General features: G+C 39.6%; 1 protein-coding gene across 3 annotated transcripts in view; it reads left to right on the forward strand.

The window, feature by feature from the left end:
* The window catches only part of DVL1 (dishevelled segment polarity protein 1), a 533,666-nt gene that overhangs the window by 213,977 nt on the left and 296,927 nt on the right, over positions 1-22,762 (forward strand). For all 3 annotated transcript variants that reach the window (XM_053690518.1, XM_053690519.1, XM_053690521.1), the window contains exons 2-3: positions 2,205-2,274; positions 8,771-8,892. In XM_053690518.1, coding sequence (XP_053546493.1) covers positions 2,205-2,274; positions 8,771-8,892 — 192 coding nt within the window. The remainder of the gene's footprint in view (positions 1-2,204; positions 2,275-8,770; positions 8,893-22,762) is intronic.

Raw genomic sequence — 22,762 nt, forward strand, 5'->3', positions numbered from 1 at the left:
TTTACCAGCAGCATACGCACATATACTGCGAGTGCCCCATGCATTAGCATTTAAACACCTGCTCAGAGTGACAGCAGTGCCATGTATGAGAAATTGTATTCACTGGCACAATACACCCTACTGCTAGCTCTCTGAGAATGCTGGGGCCCTCACAGTCTATGTGCGTGTAGCGCTGGAGAACGGTAAAAGCTCTTACTAGAAGCATTTTTGCTGATGGAAGTTAATTGTAAAGATGCTTATATTTCAAATTGAAATGCACCCATGCATATTTTAATTTTGACCTCTCTATCCCTCTAATTATGAATCACTTCCACGTCACTTTTTATACATAGGTTATGACAAAAACACAGGCTATCCTCCTCAAAAATACTGGACAATCTGGCTGGGAAAAATCATAGATGGGGGTCACAAATTGCCCCCCAAAAGCTCTACCTCAGCCCCCCCAGTCTTGAACCCAATAAAGTTTATTTTTCACAGCTAAGCAGGCATTTCGATTGAGAACAACATAGAAAAGGAAGTGGGGATTTCACAATAAGAAATTCCCAAAAGTCTAGGTAAATCCAGCACAACTGTAAAATTGAATAAAAACGCTACAAAAAGCTTGTATGTCAAAAACAATGTAAATATTTATTAAACAAATGCACAATACACACATTCACATTCATACAGGGGATCCCACACAAAGCAATATTAATGAAGTACTGGCCAAAAAATTATTATTATCTGGTGCACCAGGGGAAATAGACCAAAAACAGTCCATTTAAAACTTGCAGGTATTTGTAATCCAATAAGTGCAGCGTTAATGCAAGAAATGGATGCAGTTATACAGTCCCCGGTGTATAAAAAACAGTTACTTCAGACTTGAACCCCCAGAGTTACTGAGTCGGTTGGTGCTTAAAAGACAGCATAGGAGGAGCAATAGAAACACGCGTCTTTATTCACAGGTGCTGTATTCCTTTAAAGGGACACTGTAACCAAAAATTTTCTTTTGTGATTCAGATTGAGCATGACATTTTAAGCAACTTTCTAATTTACTCCTATTTTCAATTTTTCTTCGTTCTCTTGCTATCATTATTTGAAAAAGAAGGCATCTAAGCTTTTTTTTGTTTCAGTACTCTGGACAGCATTTTTTTATTGGTGGATGAATTTATCCACCAATCAGCAAGGACAACCCAGGTTGTTCACCAAAAATGGGCCGGCATCTAAACTTACATTCTTGCATTTCAAATAAAGATACCAAGAGAATGAAGAAAATTTGATAATAGGAGTAAATTAGAAAGTTGCTTAAAATTTCATGCTCACTCTGAATCACAAAAGAAAAATTTTGGTTACAGTGTCCCTTTAAGACACTTGGCTGCCAGTAACACATGTAAACAGAAGTGATTGACACTCTTGACTGCCCCTTACTTCTTTCTGCTCCATATTTGTAACAAATTTAGGCATATGAGGCCTTTTACCTTTAGCTAACAGTCATGTGGGCCGATTTATCAAAGTCTGACGGACATGATACGCTGAATGCCAACAGCATCGGCATTTAACATTGCATTTAATATTGCACAAGCAGTTCTAGTGAACTGCTTGTGCAATGCCGCCCCCTGCAGATTTGTGGCTAATCAGGGGGTGTCAATCAACCCGATCATATAGGATCGGGCGGATTGATGTCTGCAGCCTCAGAGGCAGCGGACCAGTTATTGAGCAGCGGTCTTAAGACCGCTGCTTCATAACTGCTGCAGAAACAACGGCATCAGGGGCCATTCGGCTCTTGATAAATCGGCCCAATAGACTTGAAAATAAGTGTCCAGTATTTTTTTGATGATTTAATTGGATAGCCTGCTAAATACTGGACTGTCCGGTTGAATACTGGACACCTGGCAATCCTACGTATGTGTATATGTTGCAGCCTTTGAAATGTGTAATGTCTGAAGCTCTTTTATATAGCTGTAAAAAACTTCAATAACATTTCTTTCACAAAACAAAGCACACACACACTATTTGTATTCAATGTAGAACTTCCAATTTTGTTGTTCCCTTTAATTAGTTCTAATATTAACCCTTTGAGATGTTATGATATTGGTAGAAAAATCTACAATTAAATGCACAATTTTAACATTTAACTTTTTACTAGGCCCACATTTTGTTTAAGCAACGCAAGAGTTAATTGGTCGAAATACTAATTCTTGTCGCTTTCAATTTTTTTTTTTCAGGGTGGTCAAAGAAGAGATCTCAGATGACAACGCCAAGCTTCCTTGTTTTAATGGACGTGTTGTGTCATGGGTGAGTGCACGCATTCAAAACATATTGACTAATGGAGAGGAAATGATCAATGTCAAACTGAAAAAGGCTGCAATATAAATAATTTATGCTGGGAGAAAGCCATATATATTACATGTCACCATAATATAATCTGCTTTAAATACTGAGATTTCATTTTATTTCCTAATTTTTACATTAAGGTAAAATGTAGCTTGTGGACTTCATTAACTAGTTGATTATAATATATCTTGACCATCTCAACTGCTTTAAAGGGACAGTCAACACCAAAATAGTTATTGTTTAAAAAGATAGATAACGCCTTTTCTACCCATTCCCCAGCTTTGCACAACCAACATTGTTAGATTAATATACGTTATAACATTTAAATCTCTAAATTTGAGCTTGTTTCTAACTTACTAGAGACAGCCTCTTATCACATGCATTTTTTATTTGCTTTTTACAACAGGAAACTGCTAGTTCATGTGGCCATATAGATAACATTGTGCTCACGCCCATGAAGTTGTGCACAACACAGCACTAATTGGCTAAAATATATATATAATAAAAAATCATGTGATCAGGGGGCTGTCAGAAGATGCTGAGATACAAGGTAATCACAGAGGTAAAAAGTATATTAATATAACTGTGTTGGTTGTGTAAAACTGGGGAATGGGTAATAAAGGGACTATCTATCTTTTTGAACAATAGCAATTTTGGAGTTGACTGTCCCTATAAAGTTTCAGGATTTTTTATATTATAATTAATATATAATTTAATCTATGTGTTTGTATTTTAAATGGATATGGAATAAACATAGCAACACTGACCAAATCTGGTTACTTCTGCATCAGACCCCTTTTAATGGACATAGAAGCCAAAATTAAACTTTCATTATCGAGATGTAGCATACAGTTTAAAAAAAAAAAACAACAACCCTATTTATTTCTGTTTGCAAATTGATCTTGTTCTCCTGGTATCTTTTGTTGAAACTTAAAGGGACGCGATAACCAAATGTTGAATCACTTGATAGTGATGCAGCGTATCTGTAAAAAGAAGACAAGAAAATATCACGTATAATAAAAAGAGAAGGGTATCCTAGTAACACAAAAACTCTGCAAGGGATATATAGCCAAGTATATTTAAGTAACCCTAAGAGTGGTATGCCCAACAATAGATGTGCGCTGTTAAACGTGTTAACCTTATGATAAGTCCAGTGGCATGTATAAGCCGTATGGTTCGTCAATAAAATATCAATATCATAGGTATGAAACTTGGTTTCCATTAACCTTGAATTATAACGTTACGTAATCCAAACCTAACTAGGTTTAGTGTGATTTAAATTTAATCCCATCCTTGAGACGACTTCAATTGTTAAGCAGCACACCATAGTTTATACACTACTAGCCTCCTCCCATTATTAACCGAAAAGGAGTTAGAATGATTGGGTGGAGGTGTGTCACAAACAACCAATAAGGGCGAGTCTGTATCTATAAGGAGTGGGACTTAATACCCCTTTTTTAAGCTTTGACAACGGCAGGTAGCCAAAACGCGTCAGCTGTGTTCTGACAAACCCTTGTTACCATTATGTGTATTCCCATTTTAATCTATAAACAATAAATATTGGATTTTATTTTTTTTCACAACTTTTTGCTCCGCTTCATATCTTTTTATTAACTTAAGAAAATATCACAACATCTCAAATGAAAAAAGGAAGATATTTTACCTCACAATTTTCTTAGTAGCCACATCCAATCCAGTCGAAATGCTTGTCCCAGGCCTTGCACAGAAGCGTGCATCTGGCATGTGCAAGCACAGTCACTTTATTTATCTTTTCAGTTAAGAAAGTCTACAATTAAACTTTGCTAGATTTCTGTGAAATACCTCAAGATTACCGTAAAGCAAAATGTGATCTCAGCAGTAAATTCTTTTTAGTTAGAATATTCAATGCAGGCTACGGATTGTGCACCTGTCTTTAGTACATATGTATAACATTGTTGCAAAAACAGCTTCTATATAGCACTGAAGACACGTGCATGCTCCTCAGTCTACCTCATGAAATGAAGCTAAGTGTTACCAGAGGATACCAAGAGAACAAATTCAATTGGAAAGTTTCAGAAAATACTATTCCCTATCCGAATCACAAATTTTGATTTGACAATGATGTCCTTTTAAATAGACATGGATGTGATGCATTGTGTATTCTACTTAGTTGTGTAGAAAATATGTGCTTATTATAAACTACTCACCATCTCTCTTAACCCCTCAATAGGGCACTTTCTTTTTATTTTCTGCAATGCTGGTTGAGGCAGTTTGAGTCTGTATAAATTGAGAGGCTCTGCAGTCTTATGTTGATCCTGTGCCTGCATGTTGCTGTCGAGCAACATTAGTGCGTATGTACAGAAGAGCTCAGATGGTTGCGAAGGGATAGAACTTCACTGTCTTCCCACAGCAACATTTACCTTACCACAGTGGTCACAGAATAAATTATTCATCTTGAAAAAAAATTTTTCAAGTGGTTTTGTGCACAACTGTGAAATGAAAGAGCTACTTAAAATGTAATGGATAATGTTAGTGTCCATTTAAGGGAACATGATAATGATGGGTATCTGGCTGCAAAACGTGTTAGCATTAGGGATTAGTGCTAGGGATTATCATTAGTGTTAGGATTACTGCTAGGGATTGGGGTAAGAGTTAGGAATAGTGCTAGATATTGTGATTAGAGTTAGGATTAGTGCTAGTGATTGGGGTAAGAGTTAGGAATAGTGCTAGATATTGTGATTAGAGTTAGGATTAGTGCTAGTGATTGGGTAAGAGTTAGGATTAGGAATAGTGCTAGATATTGGGATTAGAGTTAAGATTAGTGCTAGTGATTGGGGTAAGAGTTAGGAATAGTGCTAGATATTGTGATTAGAGTTAGGATTAGTGCTAGTGATTGGGGTAAGAGTTAGGAATAGTGCTAGATATTGTGATTAGAGTTAGGATTAGTGCTAGTGATTGGGGTAAGAGTTAGGAATAGTGCTAGATATTGGGATTAGAGTTAGGATTAGTGCTAGTGATTGGGGAAGAGTTAGGAATAGTGCTAGATATTGTGATTAGAGTTAGGATTAGTGCTAGTGATTGGGGTAAGAGTTAGGAATAGTGCTAGATATTGTGATTAGAGTTAGGATTAGTGCTAGTGATTGGGGTAAGAGTTAGGAATAGTGCTAGATATTGTGATTAGAGTTAGGATTAGTGCTAGTGATTGGGGTAAGAGTTAGGAATAGTGCTAGATATTGGGATTAGAGTTAGGATTAGTGCTAGTGATTAGGGTTATAGTTAGGATTAGTTCTTGGGATTTGAATTAGAGTTAGGATTAGTTATTGGGATTGGGGTTAGAGTTAGGATTAGTGATAGTGGTTGGGATTAGAGTTAGGATTAGTGGTAGGGATTGGGATTAGTGTTAGAATTACTGTTAGGGACCAGTATTAGAGTTAGGATTATTGTTAGGGGTTGGGATTAGATTTATGATTAGTGCCAAGGATTGTAATAATTGTTAGGATTAGTGCTAGGGATTGGTATTAGAGTTAGAATTAGTGCTAGGGATTGGGGTTAGAGTTAGGATTAGTGCTAGGGATTGTGTTTAGAGTTAGGATTAGTGTTAGGGATTTGGGTTTGATTTAGGATTAGTGCTAGATATTGGGATTAGTGTTAGGATTAATGCTAGTGATTGGGATTAGTGTTAGGATTAGTGCTAGGGATTTGTATTAGAGTTAGGATTAGTGCTAGGGATTGTGATAAGAGTTAGGATTAGTGCTAGTGATTGGGGTAAGAGTTAGGAATAGTGCTAGATATTGGGATTAGAGTTAGAATTAGTGCTAGTGATTGGGGTAAGAGTTGGGAATAGTGCTAGTGATTGGGGTTAGAGTTAGGATTAGTTGTTGGGATTGGGATTAGACTTAGGATTAGTGCTAGGGATTGGTATTAGAGTTATGATTAGTGATAGTGGTTGAGATTAGTTAGGATTAGTGCTATGGATTTGGGTTAGGATTAGTACTAGGGATTTGGATTAGAGTTAGGATTAGTGCTAGTGGTTGGGATTAGAGTTAGGATTAGTGGTAGGTATTGGGATTAGTGTTAGAATTAGTGCTAGGGATCAGTATTAGAGTTAGGAATAGTGTTAGGGGTTGGGATTAGATTTATGATTAGTGTCAAGGATTGTAATAATTGTTAGGATTAGTGCTAGGGATTTGTATTAGAGTTAGGATTAGTGCTAGGGATTGGGGTTAGAGTTAGGATTAGTGCTAGGGATTGGGGTTAGAGTTAGGATTAGTGCTAGGGATTGTGATTAGAGTTAGGATTAGTGCTAGTGATTTGGGTTAGATTTAGGATTAGTGCTAGATATTGGGATTAGTGTTAGGATTAATGCTAGTGATTGGGATTAGTGTTAGGATTAGTGCTAGGGATTTTTATTAGAGTTAGGATTAATGCTAGGGATTGCGATTAGTGTTAGGATTAGTGTTAGGCATTTGTATTAGAGTTAGGATTAGTGTTAGGGATTGGGGTTAGAGTTAGGATTAGTGCTAGGGATTGTGATTAGAGTTAGGATTAGTGGTAGGGATTGGGATTAGTGTTAGAATTAGTGCTAGGGATCAGTATTAGAGTTAGGATTAGTGTTAGGGGCTGGGATTAGATTTATGATTAGTGACAAGGATTGGAATAAGTGTTAGGATTAGTGCTAGGGATTGGTATTAGAGTTAGGATTAGTTCTAGGGATTGGGGTTAAAGTTAGGATTAGTGTTAGGGATTGTGATTAGAGTTAGGATTAGTGCTAGGGATTTGGGTTAGATTTAGGATTAGTAATAGATATTGGGATTAGTGTTATGATTAATGCTAGTGATTGGGATTAGTGTTAGGATTAGTGCTAGGGATTTGTATTAGAGTTAGGATTAGTGCTAGGGATTGGGATTAGTGTTAGGATTAGTGTTAGGGATTTGTATTAGAGTTAGGATTAGTGTTAGGGATTGGGGTTAGAGTTAGGATTAGTGCTAGGGATTGGGGTTAGAGTTAGGATTAGTGCTAGGGATTTGGACTAGAGTTAGGATTAGTGCTAGGGATTTGGACTAGAGTTAGGATTAGTGCTAGGGATTGTGATTAGAGTTTAGGATTAGTGTTAGGGATTGGGATAAGAGTTATGATTAGTGCTAGGGATTGGTATTAGAGTTAGGATTAGTGCTAGGGATTGGGATAAGAGTTAGGATTAGTGCTAGTTATTGGGATTAGAGTTAGGAATAGTGCAAATTATTTGGATTAGAGTTAGGATTAGTGCTAGGGATTTATTAGCATTTGCATTACACTGGCTTCTTTTGCTTATAATTCTATAATCATAGTGGTGACAAAGTAGCTAGCACCCATATGGGATTAGTGTTAGGATTAGTGCTAGGGATTTGTATTAGAGTTAGGATTAGTGCTAGGGATTGGGATTAGTGTTAGGATTAGTGTTAGGGATTTGTATTAGAGTTAGGATTAGTGTTAGGGATTGGGGTTAGAGTTAGGATTAGTGCTAGGGATTGGGGTTAGAGTTAGGATTAGTGCTAGGGATTTGGACTAGAGTTAGGATTAGTGCTAGGGATTGTGATTAGAGTTAGGATTAGTGTTAGGGATTGGGATAAGAGTTATGATTAGTGCTAGTTATTGGGATTAGAGTTAGGAATAGTGCTAATTATTTGGATTAGAGTTAGGATTAGTGTTAGGGATTGGGGTTAGAGTTAGGATTAGTGCTAGGGATTTGGACTAGAGTTAGGATTAGTGCTAGGGATTGTGATTAGAGTTTAGGATTAGTGTTAGGGATTGGGATAAGAGTTATGATTAGTGCTAGGGATTGGTATTAGAGTTAGGATTAGTGCTAGGGATTGGGATAAGAGTTAGGATTAGTGCTAGTTATTGGGATTAGAGTTAGGAATAGTGCAACTTATTTGGATTAGAGTTAGGATTAGTGCTAGGGATTTATTAGCATTTGCATTACACTGGCTTCTTTTGCTTATAATTCTATAATCATAGTGGTGACAAAGTAGCTAGCACCCATATGGATCTGTGTAGCACACAGAAATCTACCCATGTCACTTCTGTGAATAATTTATGCCCCTTTCTTAAGAAGTATTTGGATATATCACTAAAAGTGATGCATTGAAAATGAAGTGTCACTAAACTTCCACAATATGTTTTGTGAAATAGGACGTTATGTGATTTGGACGTTATGTTAACACCATAGTATATACGTACTTAGCAAAGGCTGTTAAGGTAATACTGTACAGCACAGTATGTATAATGTAAAAAATACAATATACTGTACATAGGATAAGATGTATTTCAGATAATTACTTTATTTACACAATAATACCTTAGGCATTAGGATTCTCAAGTCTTTAGATGGTAATGAGTGTGTGACTCCTGGTATAATCAGTCATGTTATGTACATTTTTTCTACATTGCATCTGTATTCGTTCTGTAATGGTAAAGCCTTTTTTCCTTCCATATACAGTTGGTTTTGGCAGAAAGCTCACACTCAGATGGTGGATCACAAAGCACAGAAAGCCGCACCGACCTTCCTCCACCTATCGAGAGAACTGTGGGCATCGGTGATTCACGCCCGCCTTCATTTCAGTAAGGGAACTGGTGTAGTGTTGGTTCTGATGTTTTAGTGACAATATTCAAACCTCCACATTTACAGAAAAAATAAAGACATCAACTACGTATCAAATATCATCCTAACTTAAGTTATAGATAAAATGTCACGTGTATTTTGTTCTGTGAAACCTTAGATTAATATTTCTGGAATTCATCACTTTTATAGTGTTTACTTTTCTGTTTTGGAAACCAGAAAACGATTAGGTTTCAGTTACTTGTGTCATTATTAGTTATATACAGAGCTGACAACGATATATCAGAGAAAATATTGCTTAAAGGGACAGATAGATAGATAATCCCTTTATTACCCATTCCCCAGTTTTTTACAGCCAACATGGTTATATTAATATATTTTAACGTCTGGGATTACCTTGTATCTAAGTCTCTTTTGACAGCCCCCTGATCACATGACTTTTTATTTATTATCTTTTGACTTGCATTTTAGCTGTGTTGTGCAGAAGCCCCGGGCGTGAGCACAATTTTATCTATATGGCCCACATGAACTAGCAGTCTCCTGTTGTGAAAAACAAATAAAAAAGCATGTGATTAAGAGGCTGTCTATAGTGGCGTAGAAATAGGCAGACATTTAGAGGTTTGAATGTTATAAAGTTTATTAATATAAAAATGTTGGTTGTGCAAAGCAGGGGAATGGGTAGTAAAAACATTATCTATCTTTTTAAACAACTTAAAATAATTTAAGTGTTGACTGTCCCTTTAAAGGGATATGAAACCCATGAAGACAAATTATACCATTTTTAATTTTTTTTCCAATTTACTTCTTTGATCAAATTTGGTTCCTTCCCATGATATTCTGTGTTGAAGAGATACCTAGGTAGACATCTGGAGCACTTCATAACAGTAAATAGTGCTGCCATCTACTGCTCTTGCAAATGGATAACATTCTTGAAAAACTGCTGCTATATAGTGATCCAGAAATGGACTGGCTACTAAGCATATGTCTCTGCTTTTCAACAAAAGATACAAATAGAATGAAGAAAAACTGATAATAGAAGTAAATTAGAAAGTTGTTTAAAATTGCATACTCTATCTGAATCATGAAAGAAACATTTTGGGTTTTATATCCCATTAAAGGGACAAAAATAAACCAAATTTTCTTTCATGATTTAGACAGAGTAAACAAATTTAAAAATAATTTTCAATTTACTTTTGTAACCAAATTTACTTTCTTCTTTTGGTATCCTTTGTTGAAAGCAGGTAAGAATATGTAGCAAAATGCACATGACCGGAGCAATTTATGGCAAGTTTTATTCTTATGTTATTCACTTTCAAGAACAGTAGGTGGCAGCAGTGTTTTCTGTCAGGGTCCATAAGTACCAGCGCATAATACACAGAGAGAGGGCTACTCCAAGTAAAGGTTCCAAAGTTTATTGTAAAAGCTTTAAAAACAAACACATTGACAATCCGCAAAAAAATAAAGTATCAAAGGGAAGCAGAGGAGCGGAGACTCCAATGCAGACGCATTTTGTTCGCTTGTTCACTGCTTTGCAGAGTCTCAGACACTGTATTTACTGATCATTTAAAGACATATGCACATTTTATAAAACAGTTATCTTCTGCTTCCTCACCATGGACCGTGAGGAACAATTGATAACAATATTATAGCTAAACTAGTTTAATAATGACACTTAAACATTGCTCAAATATATAGTGACTAAATAATATTAAGATTATAATGTATCAAGATACTAATCTCAGAAAGATCCAAATGTCTTTGTATATTAAGACCTAATGGGGAACAATTTGCAGAGAGAAGATCCAGTATACCTCCCTCTTATTCAATCTATTGTCTCTATCACCCCCTCTCTTCCAAACAAGAATATGCGTTTCCTGTTTCCTGTCACGTACTGCACCAGACATGTGCACGCTACATATACAGATGTCTCTTTAACAAAGAATAACGTAAAAACAAAGTAAATTTGATAACAGAAGTAAATTGAAAACCTTTTTAAAAATGTTATGCTCTGTCTGAATCAGGAAAGAAAAACTTTGGCTTTCATTTCCCTTTAAAGAACAACATTTACAACATTTTGATTATGGGACATTAGCTTCTACGATTTGTTGACATTTAGTAGAATCATTTCTTCTCTTTACCCATCCACACAACCCCACAGCATAATATATCCATTATAGATCCACCATCATGTTTAACAGTTGGCAACAGTTCTTTTCTTCAAATGCTTTGCCTTATCTTCCCAAACATAGCGTTGGTGATTGTAACTAATGAGTTTGATTGGTTCTAAAATGCCTCTTGCCTATCTGTGTATTGTGTGAAACTGCAGGTAAGGTTTCCTTCTACTGACTATTCCATGCAGATCGTGTTTGTGCAAGGATAACTGCACAACAAACTAATGCACCACTACTCTGGTGCCAGCTAAATCTTCCTGCAGGTCCTTTACAGTGACATTGGTTTTTTGTTGTGTTTTCCTGATCAGTCTTTGAGCAGTTCTGTTGGTTTTCCAGATCTGGTCTCTGCAGTCAGTCAGTTATCTTTATTTTGTCATCCTCAATTGCTGCTTAGAGGATCCCATTTATCCCCTTTGTTATCTTTTGTTTAAAAGCATACCTGTGCAGGCTCAGAAGCAGTTATGCAATACTGGAATCTAGTTGCTGATTGGTGGCTACACATATATGCCTCTTGTCATTGGCTCACCTGGTGTGTTCAGCTGGCTCCCAGTAGTACATTACTGCTTCCTCCACAAAGGATATCAAGAGAATGAAGCAGTTGATAAGAGAAGTAAAATGGAAAGTTGTTTAAAATTGTATGCTCTGTCTGAATAATAAAAAACATGTTGGGTTTTGTGTCCCTTTAAACACAACATTCTGAGAGGTTACAAGACTCAGAGGGACCCATTTATCAAGCTCCGTATGGAGCTTGAAGAGCCGTGTTTCTGGCGAGCCTTCAGACTCGCCATAAACACCAGTTATGAAGCAGCGGTCTAAAGACCACTGTTCCATAACCTGTCCACCTGCTCTGAGGAGGCGGACAGAGATCACATGAAATCAACCTGATCGAATACGATCGTTGCACCAGCAGTTCACAAGAGCTGCTGGTGCAATGCTGAATGCGGAGAGCTTATTGCTCTCCGCATTCAGCAATGTCTGTCGGACATGATCCGCTGATCGGATCATGTCGGACAGACATTTGTTAAATTGGCCCCAGAGAATGTATTAAGCTCTGGAAATGTCAATTGACTTACAATGAAGGTCATAACACTGTGAACACCTTGAGATTTTTATATAAAATGTTGGGAGTAAAACAACTTTTCATTATTTTTGTGCCCCTTTTCATAAAATGTATCTAAAAAAATGTGTATTTTCTAATTCTTAAAGCTGTTAATGCACCCTATAGACTTCTCAATGCAAACCCTGTCACATATCCGTATCTAATTGGCTTTAGCAGATAACAATGGCAAAACAATGAACTTTTTAGTAACATAATGAACGTGGCAAGCCTTGTTGTCTATAGAGAGTGGAAAAGTCTTCTGATTACAGGGTGCTTACTGTCCCTTTAAGGGTCTGAGACCTTACAAAGAAATCTCTAGTGGATCATCTGTAATGGTACCCAAACTTTTGTACAAGCAAAACTTAGGCCTAGATCACAAGTGCCGCACTATGGTTAGTGTGAGTAACCATAAGAAATATTGTGTCCGAACTAACTTTCACACATATTACAAGTTAGTTGCGTCTTGGGGTCAGAAAATCTCCAAAACTACAATCCAACGTCACCTACATCACCATAAGTTGTTAGGAAGGGTTTAAAGAAAAAAGCCTTTACTCTCATCCAAAAATGAACTCAAGCATCTTCAGTTTTCCAGACACTCCTGAAACTTCAAATGGGATTGGGTTCTATGGTAAGATGAAACCAAAATAGAACATTTTGGCAATAAACACTAGAGATGGGTTTGACTCACACAGAGAGATAGCCATATGAAAAAGTACCTTATGCCTACTTAAATATGGAGGTGGTTCTTTAATGTTTTGGGCTGTTTTTCTGCCAGAGGACCTGGATATTTTGTGGGGATATATGGCATTATTAACTCTATCAAATATCAACAGATATTAAATGAACACCTGACTGCCTCTGCCAGAAAGCTTAAAATGCGCTGTGGTTGGATCTTCCAGCAGGACAATGATCCAAAACATACATCAAAATCAACACAGAAATGTTTTACTGACCACAAAATCAATGTCCTGTCATGGCCATCCTAGTCCCCTGACTTGAACCCCATAGAAAACCTGTGGGGTGAACTTAAGAGGAGAGTCCACCAACGTCAACCTCGAAATTTGAAGGATCTGGAAAGGTTCTGTATGGAGGAATGGTCTCAGATCCCTTGCCATGTATTCTTCAACCTCATTCGGCATTATAGGAGAAGACTCTATTTCTATTCTTTTAGAGGGCCAAGAAACTTAAAACTTTTCTTTCTTGATTCAGATAGAGCATACAATTTTAAACAACTTTCCATTTTACGTCTATTATCACATTTGCTTTATTTCTCCAACATAGGTGTGTCCGGTCCACGGCGTCATCCTTACTTGTGGGATATTCTCTTCCCCAACAGGAAATGGCAAAGAGCCCAGCAAAGCTGGTCACATGATCCCTCCTAGGCTCCGCCTACCCCAGTCATTCTCTTTGCCGTTGTACAGGCAACATCTCCACGGAGATGGCTTAGAGTTTTTTAGTGTTTAACTGTAGTTTTTATTATTCAATCAAGAGTTTGTTATTTTAAAATAGTGCTGGTATGTACTATTTACTCAGAAACAGAAAAGAGATGAAGATTTCTGTTTGTATGAGGAAAATGATTTTAGCAACCGTTACTAAAATCCATGACTGTTCCACACAGGACTGTTGAGAGGAATTAACTTCAGTTGGGGGAACAGTGAGCAGTCTCTTGCTGCTTGAGGTATGACACATTCTAACAAGACGATGTAATGCTGGAAGCTGTCATTTTCCCTATGGGATCCGGTAAGCCATGTTTATTAAGATTGTAAATAAGGGCTTCACAAGGGCTTATTAAGACTGTAGACTTTTTCTGGGCTAAATCGATTCATTATTAACACATATTTAGCCTTGAGGAATCATTTAATCTGGGTATTTTGATAAGATTATATCGGCAGGCACTTTTTTAGACACCTTTCTCTTTAGGGGCTTTCCTAAATCATAGGCAGAGCCTCATTTTCGCGCCGGTGTTGCGCACTTGTTTTTGAGAGGCATGACATGCAGTCGCATGTGTGAGGAGCTCTGATACATAGAAAAGACTTTCTGAAGGCGTCATTTGGTATCGTATTCCCCTTTGGGCTTGGTTGGGTCTCAGCAAAGCAGATACCAGGGAATGTAAAGGGGTTAAAGTTAAAAACGGCTCCGGTTCCGTTATTTTAAGGGTTAAAGCTTCCAAATTTGGTGTGCAATACTTTTAAGGCTTTAAGACACTGTGGTGAAATTTTGGTGAATTTTGAACAATTCCTTCATATTTTTTCGCAATTGCAGTAATAAAGTGTGTTCAGTTTAAAATTTAAAGTGACAGTAACGGTTTTATTTTAAAACGTTTTTTGTACTTTGTTATCAAGTTTATGCCTGTTTAACATGTCTGAACTACCAGATAGACTGTGTTCTGAATGTGGGGAAGCCAGAGTTCCTTCTCATTTAAATAAATGTGATTTATGTGACAATGACAATGATGCCCAAGATGATTCCTCAAGTGAGGGGAGTAAGCATGGTACTGCATCATTCCCTCCTTCGTCTACACGAGTCTTGCCCACTCAGGAGGCCCCTAGTACATCTAGCGCGCCAATACTCCTTACTATGCAACAATTAACGGCTGTAATGGATAATTCTGTCAAAAACATTTTAGCCAAAATGCACACTTATCAGCGTAAGCGCGACTGCTCTGTTTTAGATACTGAAGAGCATGACGATGCTGATAATAATGGTTCTGAAGGGCCCCTAAACCAGTCTGATGGGGCCAGGGAGGTTTTGTCTGAGGGAGAAATTACTGATTCAGGGAACATTTCTCAACAAGCTGAACCTGATGTGATTACGTTTAAATTTAAGTTGGAACATCTCCGCATCCTGCTTAAGGAGGTATTATCCACTCTGGATGATTGTGACAAGTTGGTCATCCCAGAGAAACTATGTAAAATGGACAAGTTCCTAGAGGTCCCGGGGCTCCCAGAAGCTTTTCCTATACCCAAGCGGGTGGCGGACATTGTAAATAAAGAATGGGAAAGGCCCGGTATTCCTTTCGTCCCTCCCCCCATATTTAAAAAATTGTTTCCTATGGTCGACCCCAGAAAGGACTTATGGCAGACAGTCCCCAAGGTCGAGGGAGCGGTTTCCACTTTAAACAAACGCACCACTATACCCATAGAAGATAGTTGTGCTTTCAAAGATCCTATGGATACAAAATTAGAAGGTTTACTTAAAAAGATGTTTGTTCAGCAGGGTTACCTTCTACAACCAATTTCATGCATTGTCCCTGTCGCTACAGCCGCGTGTTTCTGGTTTGATGAGCTGGTAAAGGCGGTCGATAGTGATTCTCCTCCTTATGAGGAGATTATGGACAGAATCAATGCTCTCAAATTGGCTAATTCTTTCACCCTAGACGCCACTTTGCAATTGGCTAGGTTAGCGGCTAAGAATTCTGGGTTTGCTATTGTGGCGCGCAGAGCGCTTTGGTTGAAATCTTGGTCAGCTGATGCGTCTTCCAAGAACAAGCTACTTAACATTCCTTTCAAGGGGAAAACGCTGTTTGGCCCTGACTTGAAAGAGATTATCTCTGATATCACTGGGGGTAAGGGCCACGCCCTTCCTCAGGATCGGCCTTTCAAGGCCAAAAATAAACCTAATTTTCGTCCCTTTCGTAGAAACGGACCAGCCCAAAGTGCTACGTCCTCTAAGCAAGAGGGTAATACTTCTCAAGCCAAGCCAGCTTGGAGACCAATGCAAGGCTGGAACAAGGGAAAGCAGGCCAAGAAACCTGCCACTGCTACCAAGACAGCATGAAATGTTGGCCCCCGATCCGGGACCGGATCTGGTGGGGGGCAGACTCTCTCTCTTCGCTCGGGCTTGGGCAAGAGATGTTCTGGATCCTTGGGCGCTAGAAATAGTCTCCCAAGGTTATCTTCTGGAATTCAAGGGGCTTCCCCCAAGGGGGAGGTTCCACAGGTCTCAGTTGTCTTCAGACCACATAAAAAGACAGGCATTCTTACGTTGTGTAGAAGACCTGTTAAAAATGGGAGTGATTCATCCTGTTCCATTAGGAGAACAAGGGACGGGGTTCTACTCCAATCTGTTCATAGTTCCCAAAAAAGAGGGAACGTTCAGACCAATCTTAGATCTCAAGATCTTAAACAAGTTTCTCAAGGTTCCATCGTTCAAAATGGAAACCATTCGAACAATTCTTCCTTCCATCCAGGAAGGTCAATTCATGACCACGGTGGATTTAAAGGATGCGTATCTACATATTCCTATCCACAAGGAACATCATCGGTTCCTAAGGTTCGCATTCCTGGACAAGCATTACCAGTTTGTGGCGCTTCCTTTCGGATTAGCCACTGCTCCAAGGATTTTCACAAAGGTACTAGGGTCCCTTCTAGCTGTGCTAAGACCAAGGGGCATTGCTGTAGTACCTTACTTGGACGACATTCTGATTCAAGCGTCGTCCCTTCCTCAAGCAAAGGCTCACACGGACATCGTCCTGGCCTTTCTCAGATCTCACGGATGGAAAGTGAACGTGGAAAAGAGTTCTCTATCTCCGTCAACAAGGGTTCCCTTCTTGGGGACAATAATAGACTCCTTAGAAATGAGGATTTTTCTGACAGAGGCCAGAAAAACAAAACTTCTAGACTCTTGTCGGATACTTCATTCCGTTCCTCTTCCTTCCATAGCGCAGTGCATGGAAGTGATAGGTTTGATGGTAGCGGCAATGGACATAGTTCCTTTTGCGCGCATTCATCTAAGACCATTACAACTGTGCATGCTCAGTCAGTGGAATGGGGACTATACAAACTTGTCTCCGAGGATACAAGTAAATCAGAGGACCAGAGACTCACTCCGTTGGTGGCTGTCCCTGGACAACCTGTCTCAAGGGATGACCTTCCGCAGACCAGAGTGGGTCATTGTCACGACCGACGCCAGTCTGATGGGCTGGGGCGCGGTCTGGGGATCCCTGAAAGCTCAGGGTCTTTGGTCTCGGGAAGAATCTCTTCTACCGATAAATATTCTGGAACTGAGAGCGATATTCAATGCTCTCAAGGCTTGGCCTCAGCTAGCGAGGGCCAAGTTCATACGGTTTCAATCAGACAACATGACAACTGTTGCGTACATCAACCATCAGGGGGGAACAAGGAGTTCCCTGGCGATGGAAGAAGTGACCAAAATCATTCTATGGGCGGAGTCTCACTCCTGCCACCTGTCTGCTATCCACATCCCAGGAGTGGAAAATTGGGAAGCGGATTTTCTGAGTCGTCAGACATTGCATCCGGGGGAGTGGGAACTCCATCCGGAAATCTTTGCCCAAGTCACTCAACTGTGGGGCATTCCAGACATGGATCTGATGGCCTCTCGTCAGAACTTCAAAGTTCCTTGCTACGGGTCCAGATCCAGGGATCCCAAGGCGGCTCTAGTGGATGCACTAGTAGCACCTTGGACCTTCAAACTAGCTTATGTATTCCCGCCGTTTCCTCTCACCCCTAGGCTGGTAGCCAGGATCAATCAGGAAAGGGCGTCGGTGATCTTGATAGCTCCTGCGTGGCCACGCAGGACTTGGTATGCAGATCTGGTGAATATGTCATCGGCTCCACCATGGAAGCTACCTTTGAGACGAGACCTTCTTGTTCAAGGTCCGTTCGAACATCCGAATCTGGTCTCACTCCAGCTGACTGCTTGGAGATTGAACGCTTGATCTTATCGAAGCGAGGGTTCTCAGATTCTGTTATCGATACTCTTGTTCAGGCCAGAAAGCCTGTAACTAGAAAGATTTACCACAAAATTTGGAAAAAATATATCTGTTGGTGTGAATCTAAAGGATTCCCTTGGGACAAGGTTAAGATTCCTAAGATTCTATCCTTCCTTCAAGAAGGATTGGAAAAAGGATTATCTGCAAGTTCCCTGAAGGGACAGATTTCTGCCTTGTCTGTGTTACTTCACAAAAAGCTGGCAGCTGTGCCAGATGTTCAAGCCTTTGTTCAGGCTCTGGTTAGAATCAAGCCTGTTTACAAACCTTTGACTCCTCCTTGGAGTCTCAACTTAGTTCTTTCAGTTCTTCAGGGGGTTCCGTTTGAACCCTTACATTCCGTTGATATTAAGTTATTATCTTGGAAAGTTTTGTGTTTGGTTGCAATTTCTTCTGCTAGAAGAGTTTCAGAATTATCTGCTCTGCAGTGTTCTCCTCCTTATCTGGTGTTCCATGCAGATAAGGTGGTTTTACGTACTAAACCTGGTTTTCTTCCAAAAGTTGTTTCTAACAAAAACATTAACCAGGAGATTATCGTACCTTCTCTGTGTCCGAAACCAGTTTCGAAGAAGGAACGTTTGTTGCACATTTAGATGCTACAAAGGATTTTAGACAAACATCTTCCTTGTTTGTTGTTTATTCCGGTAAAAGGAGAGGTCAAAAAGCAACTTCTACCTCTCTCTCTTTTTGGATTAAAAGCATCATCAGATTGGCTTACGAGACTGCCGGACGGCAGCCTCCCGAAAGAATCACAGCTCATTCCACTAGGGCTGTGGCTTCCACATGGGCCTTCAAGAACGAGGCTTCTGTTGATCAGATATGTAGGGCAGCGACTTGGTCTTCACTGCACACTTTTACCAAATTTTACAAGTTTGATACTTTTGCTTCTTCTGAGGCTATTTTTGGGAGAAAGGTTTTGCAAGCCGTGGTGCCTTCCATCTAGGTGACCTGATTTGCTCCCTCCCATCATCCGTGTCCTAAAGCTTTGGTATTGGTTCCCACAAGTAAGGATGACGCCGTGGACCGGACACACCTATGTTGGAGAAAACAGAATTTATGTTTACCTGATAAATTACTTTCTCCAACGGTGTGTCCGGTCCACGGCCCGCCCTGGTTTTTTAATCAGGTCTGATAATTTATTTTCTTTAACTACAGTCACCACGGTATCATATGGTTTCTCCTATGCAAATATTCCTCCTTAACGTCGGTCGAATGACTGGGGTAGGCGGAGCCTAGGAGGGATCATGTGACCAGCTTTGCTGGGCTCTTTGCCATTTCCTGTTGGGGAAGAGAATATCCCACAAGTAAGGATGACGCCGTGGACCGGACACACCGTTGGAGAAAGTAATTTATCAGGTAAACATAAATTCTGTTTTTCTTGGCTTACTTTATTAAATGAGCAGCAATGCACTATTGGGAGCAAGCTGAATACATCTGGTAAGCCAATGTGTGCAGCCACCAATCAGAAATTAGCTCCCAATGGTGCATTGTTACTCCTGTGCCTCCCTAGGTATGCCTTTCAACAAAAGACCAAGAGAATTAAACAAAATAGATAACCGAAGTAAATTGGAAAGTTGTTTAAAATTGCATGCTCTATCTGAATCATGACAGTTTAATGTTGACTGTCCCTTTAAGTTTAACCCACTGCTTAGTGCTTTTTTTTAATTACAACAATTAAACAGACTGGTTATATCTCATTAAGCAGCATCTTGTCTGCTGTCTTAAATACAGATTCTGATTCTAGATCATAAAAAAATAAAAAACCTTTTAAAATATAGAAGGCAACAATGATATCATAAATAGGATATATTGATCAGTAATGGCCAATTTGCAGACCAAGGGCCGTGTGTGGCCTTTTGCTCTAGTTCTTGTGGGCCTGAGGAAAAACATATTAAAAATATGTCATAGTTTTTATGACCCCCCCCCCCCCCCAAAAAAAAGAAAAAAGTGTAATAGCTAAAAATGTATGTGCGGCCCTTAAGGCTTCTAAAATATTTATTTGTGACCCCGCTGTGTTAGGAAGACGGCCATAACTATCCTAATTTGTAACCTCATATTTAAAGGGATATTAAACAGTGCTCCTTTGTTAAAAACAAATATGTTAAATCAAAGTAAATATTAAAAGAAACAGATTGTGAAAAAAAAAAACAGCAAATAAATGTTTTCCTGCAAAATTAGCAATTCTCAGTGTAGCTCTGCCCCCAGTGTTATAAGAGCAGAGGATTTTCAAAACCTAAATTTATTCTGTCAGTTCTGGGCATCAGCAAATCTGACTCCCTGTTATCTAGTTTATTTACTAGTCTAAAAGTTTAATGACATCAGGCTGAGATAAAACTTCCTGCAAAGGCTCTCCTCCTCTTTGTTGGGCTGTGACAGGAATAGAGTTACCACAGCGGCCATGTTTTCCTGGATACTTATGAGTTACACATACTGCAGGGTGTGCAGAGGGGAACATGAATTGTACCCCGTGAACAGCACACGAATAGTGATCCTGGACAGCACTATTCATGTTTCTCCCTGGATACCCTGCAGCATGTGTAACTAATAAGTGTCCAGAAAAACATGGCTGAGGTGGCAACCCTAGACAGGAAGCACAAGTGTAGTATAAAAACAAGTAAATAAAAGGTAAAATCTGTTTAAATAGATAAATAATACATACTGCAATGACTTTGATCAAAGTAACTGCGTAGTGCCTTTTTTATTACAACACTGAAACACAATGTTTAACATCCCTTTAAAAAGCACATTCACACCATTTCAACCCAGGGATCTATTTTCTTCATAAATGGAAAGAGTCCACAGCTGCATTCATTACTTTTGGGAAATAAGAACCTGGTCACCAGGAGGAGACAAAGACATTCCAGCCAAAGGCTTAAATACTCCTCCCACTTCCCTCATCCCCCAGTCTTTCTTTGCCTTTCGTCCCAGGAGGTTGGCAGAGAAGTGTCAGAAGTTTGTTTTCGTCTCTTATGGAGGGTAGTACTTTTCCTGTCAGTCTCTCAGTGAGGACTTGGATGAAAGTTAGAGTTCGGAGATGCAGGAAGAGTGTTTCTGCGAAACCATCCGACTCATTTTAACAACTCCACAAGCAATCAGCATTTTCAAACTTTGCTTTGCTGCCTGCTTCCCTCTCTCAAGTCCATGGCGGAGGCGAGACTACTATCCATCACACTTGAAGGGCCGTGTTCCTGTTCCACGACGTAGATTCCGGTAAGATTGTTTCAAACTTCTTCATGATTGTACTGTAACTCATTTGTTCCTGCGAGCTCACATGAAAACTACAGGGTCTCAGAGGGACTCCTTTAGTATCTTGGAATCAAGGGTTAATATCTCCTGAGGGGGATTATTGAACAGGGGGGGTTTTAATCATGTTTGTTATGTGATTCAATCTGCGTATGTGTAGTGTTAACTGGGCTTGTGGCTTTTTGGAACATAACAGCCTTTCGAAGTGACGTGACCTTACGGTTGGGCGCACTTTTTTTGGACTGTACGGTTCACCTTGTGACCGGGCGTGTTTACGTTCTGGTTTCCCATTTCCGCATTCCTGACTGTGTGGCGACGGAGAATTCTAGTCTGCTGGTGTCTGGTTCATAGGAGGTGGTGAGTGCCCCAGCCATTGTGGGTGTCAGGTGCCGTTTAAATTGTTTTATATATAGTACATTTCTTGGTATCCTTTATTCAGTTATGTAGGATGCTGATGTTGAGATTGTTCAACTTTCTGATTCAGATTCTTCTTCCTGTGACGAATGCGAATTGGCCCTATTGACTCAGGTCAGTCAGTTATGTTCTTTAGGCCTTCTTAGAGCGCCTTGTTCCTCGGGCTCGGGGATTCATGGGACTGCTGAGCCAGCTCCCTACTACTACTACACATGCGGGTAACCCAGGTTATGTGTTTTCCTCCTCGGAGGGTGGATTGTTCCCCCCAGAGGTTGTGGCACGTTTTCGCTTTACATACTTTTGGCGCTTGCTCGTCTACAAAGTCCAGATGTTTATTTGCAATTGTGCTTGTGCCTGATTGACACGTTTTTGAGCTGTTTGGGGACCCTATCCTTCTCGGTTATGGGACTCATCAGTCTCCTCCTTCGAATGGCTCACCTCGTTAGACATGGGGGGATGAAGTAATCTTCTTTAAGTCTTATTATCGAGATCCTTCCCAGTTTTGTTGGAAAAACAGGGTTTCAGTTAGGCTGGTCCTGGGATCTTTCTGTTCTTCTTGGGCGTTAACCCTAGGGTTGCCTGTTATTTTATTTTATCCGGTTAGGATGAATTTTATTTCTTTTTCATACTATGTTTCCTGTGGGAACTTAAAAATCTCTGGGATCGATACTAGCTGTTTACTTCTACGGAAGTTGTTCAGGACACGTTAGTCCCATGTTTGTCTGTTTTTCTTCCTCCCTCTCTGAGGGCGGATTTAGCCAGCTTGGCAGTTATGACCCTGGTGTCAGGCTCGTCCTGCTTGGGTTCAGATCTTCTTCTCACGGCTTATTTAGACACATGGCGCCTATTATACCTTGCTGGTCAGGTTGGAGTGCCGAGTGCTCTTAACATTATTTATGTTCTTGTTATTTGTTTTACAAGTTTCAGCTAAGCATTCTCAAGAGGACTTGCATGTCCGTGCGGCTTTCAGGATTGTTTCAGTCCTAAATAGCCGTCTCTCTGGTGACTGGATCAGTGAATTTTGCTGCGTTACTCTCTGTTATTTCCGATACCCTCGGAACCTAAAGTATTCCTTCCCACGCGGTGGGAAAATTAGAGGGTTTGATGCCTCTTTCAGACGGTCGGGGCATTGTTGCTTTAGGAAATTGTCCTTTTTGGACTTGTTCCTTTAGTGGTTCTCTTCTTCATTGAGACCTCTTGGATTGTCCGTTTCTCCT

Source organism: Bombina bombina, chromosome 8 (genome assembly GCF_027579735.1).
Source record: "Bombina bombina isolate aBomBom1 chromosome 8, aBomBom1.pri, whole genome shotgun sequence".
Taxonomy (NCBI): domain Eukaryota; kingdom Metazoa; phylum Chordata; class Amphibia; order Anura; family Bombinatoridae; genus Bombina; species Bombina bombina.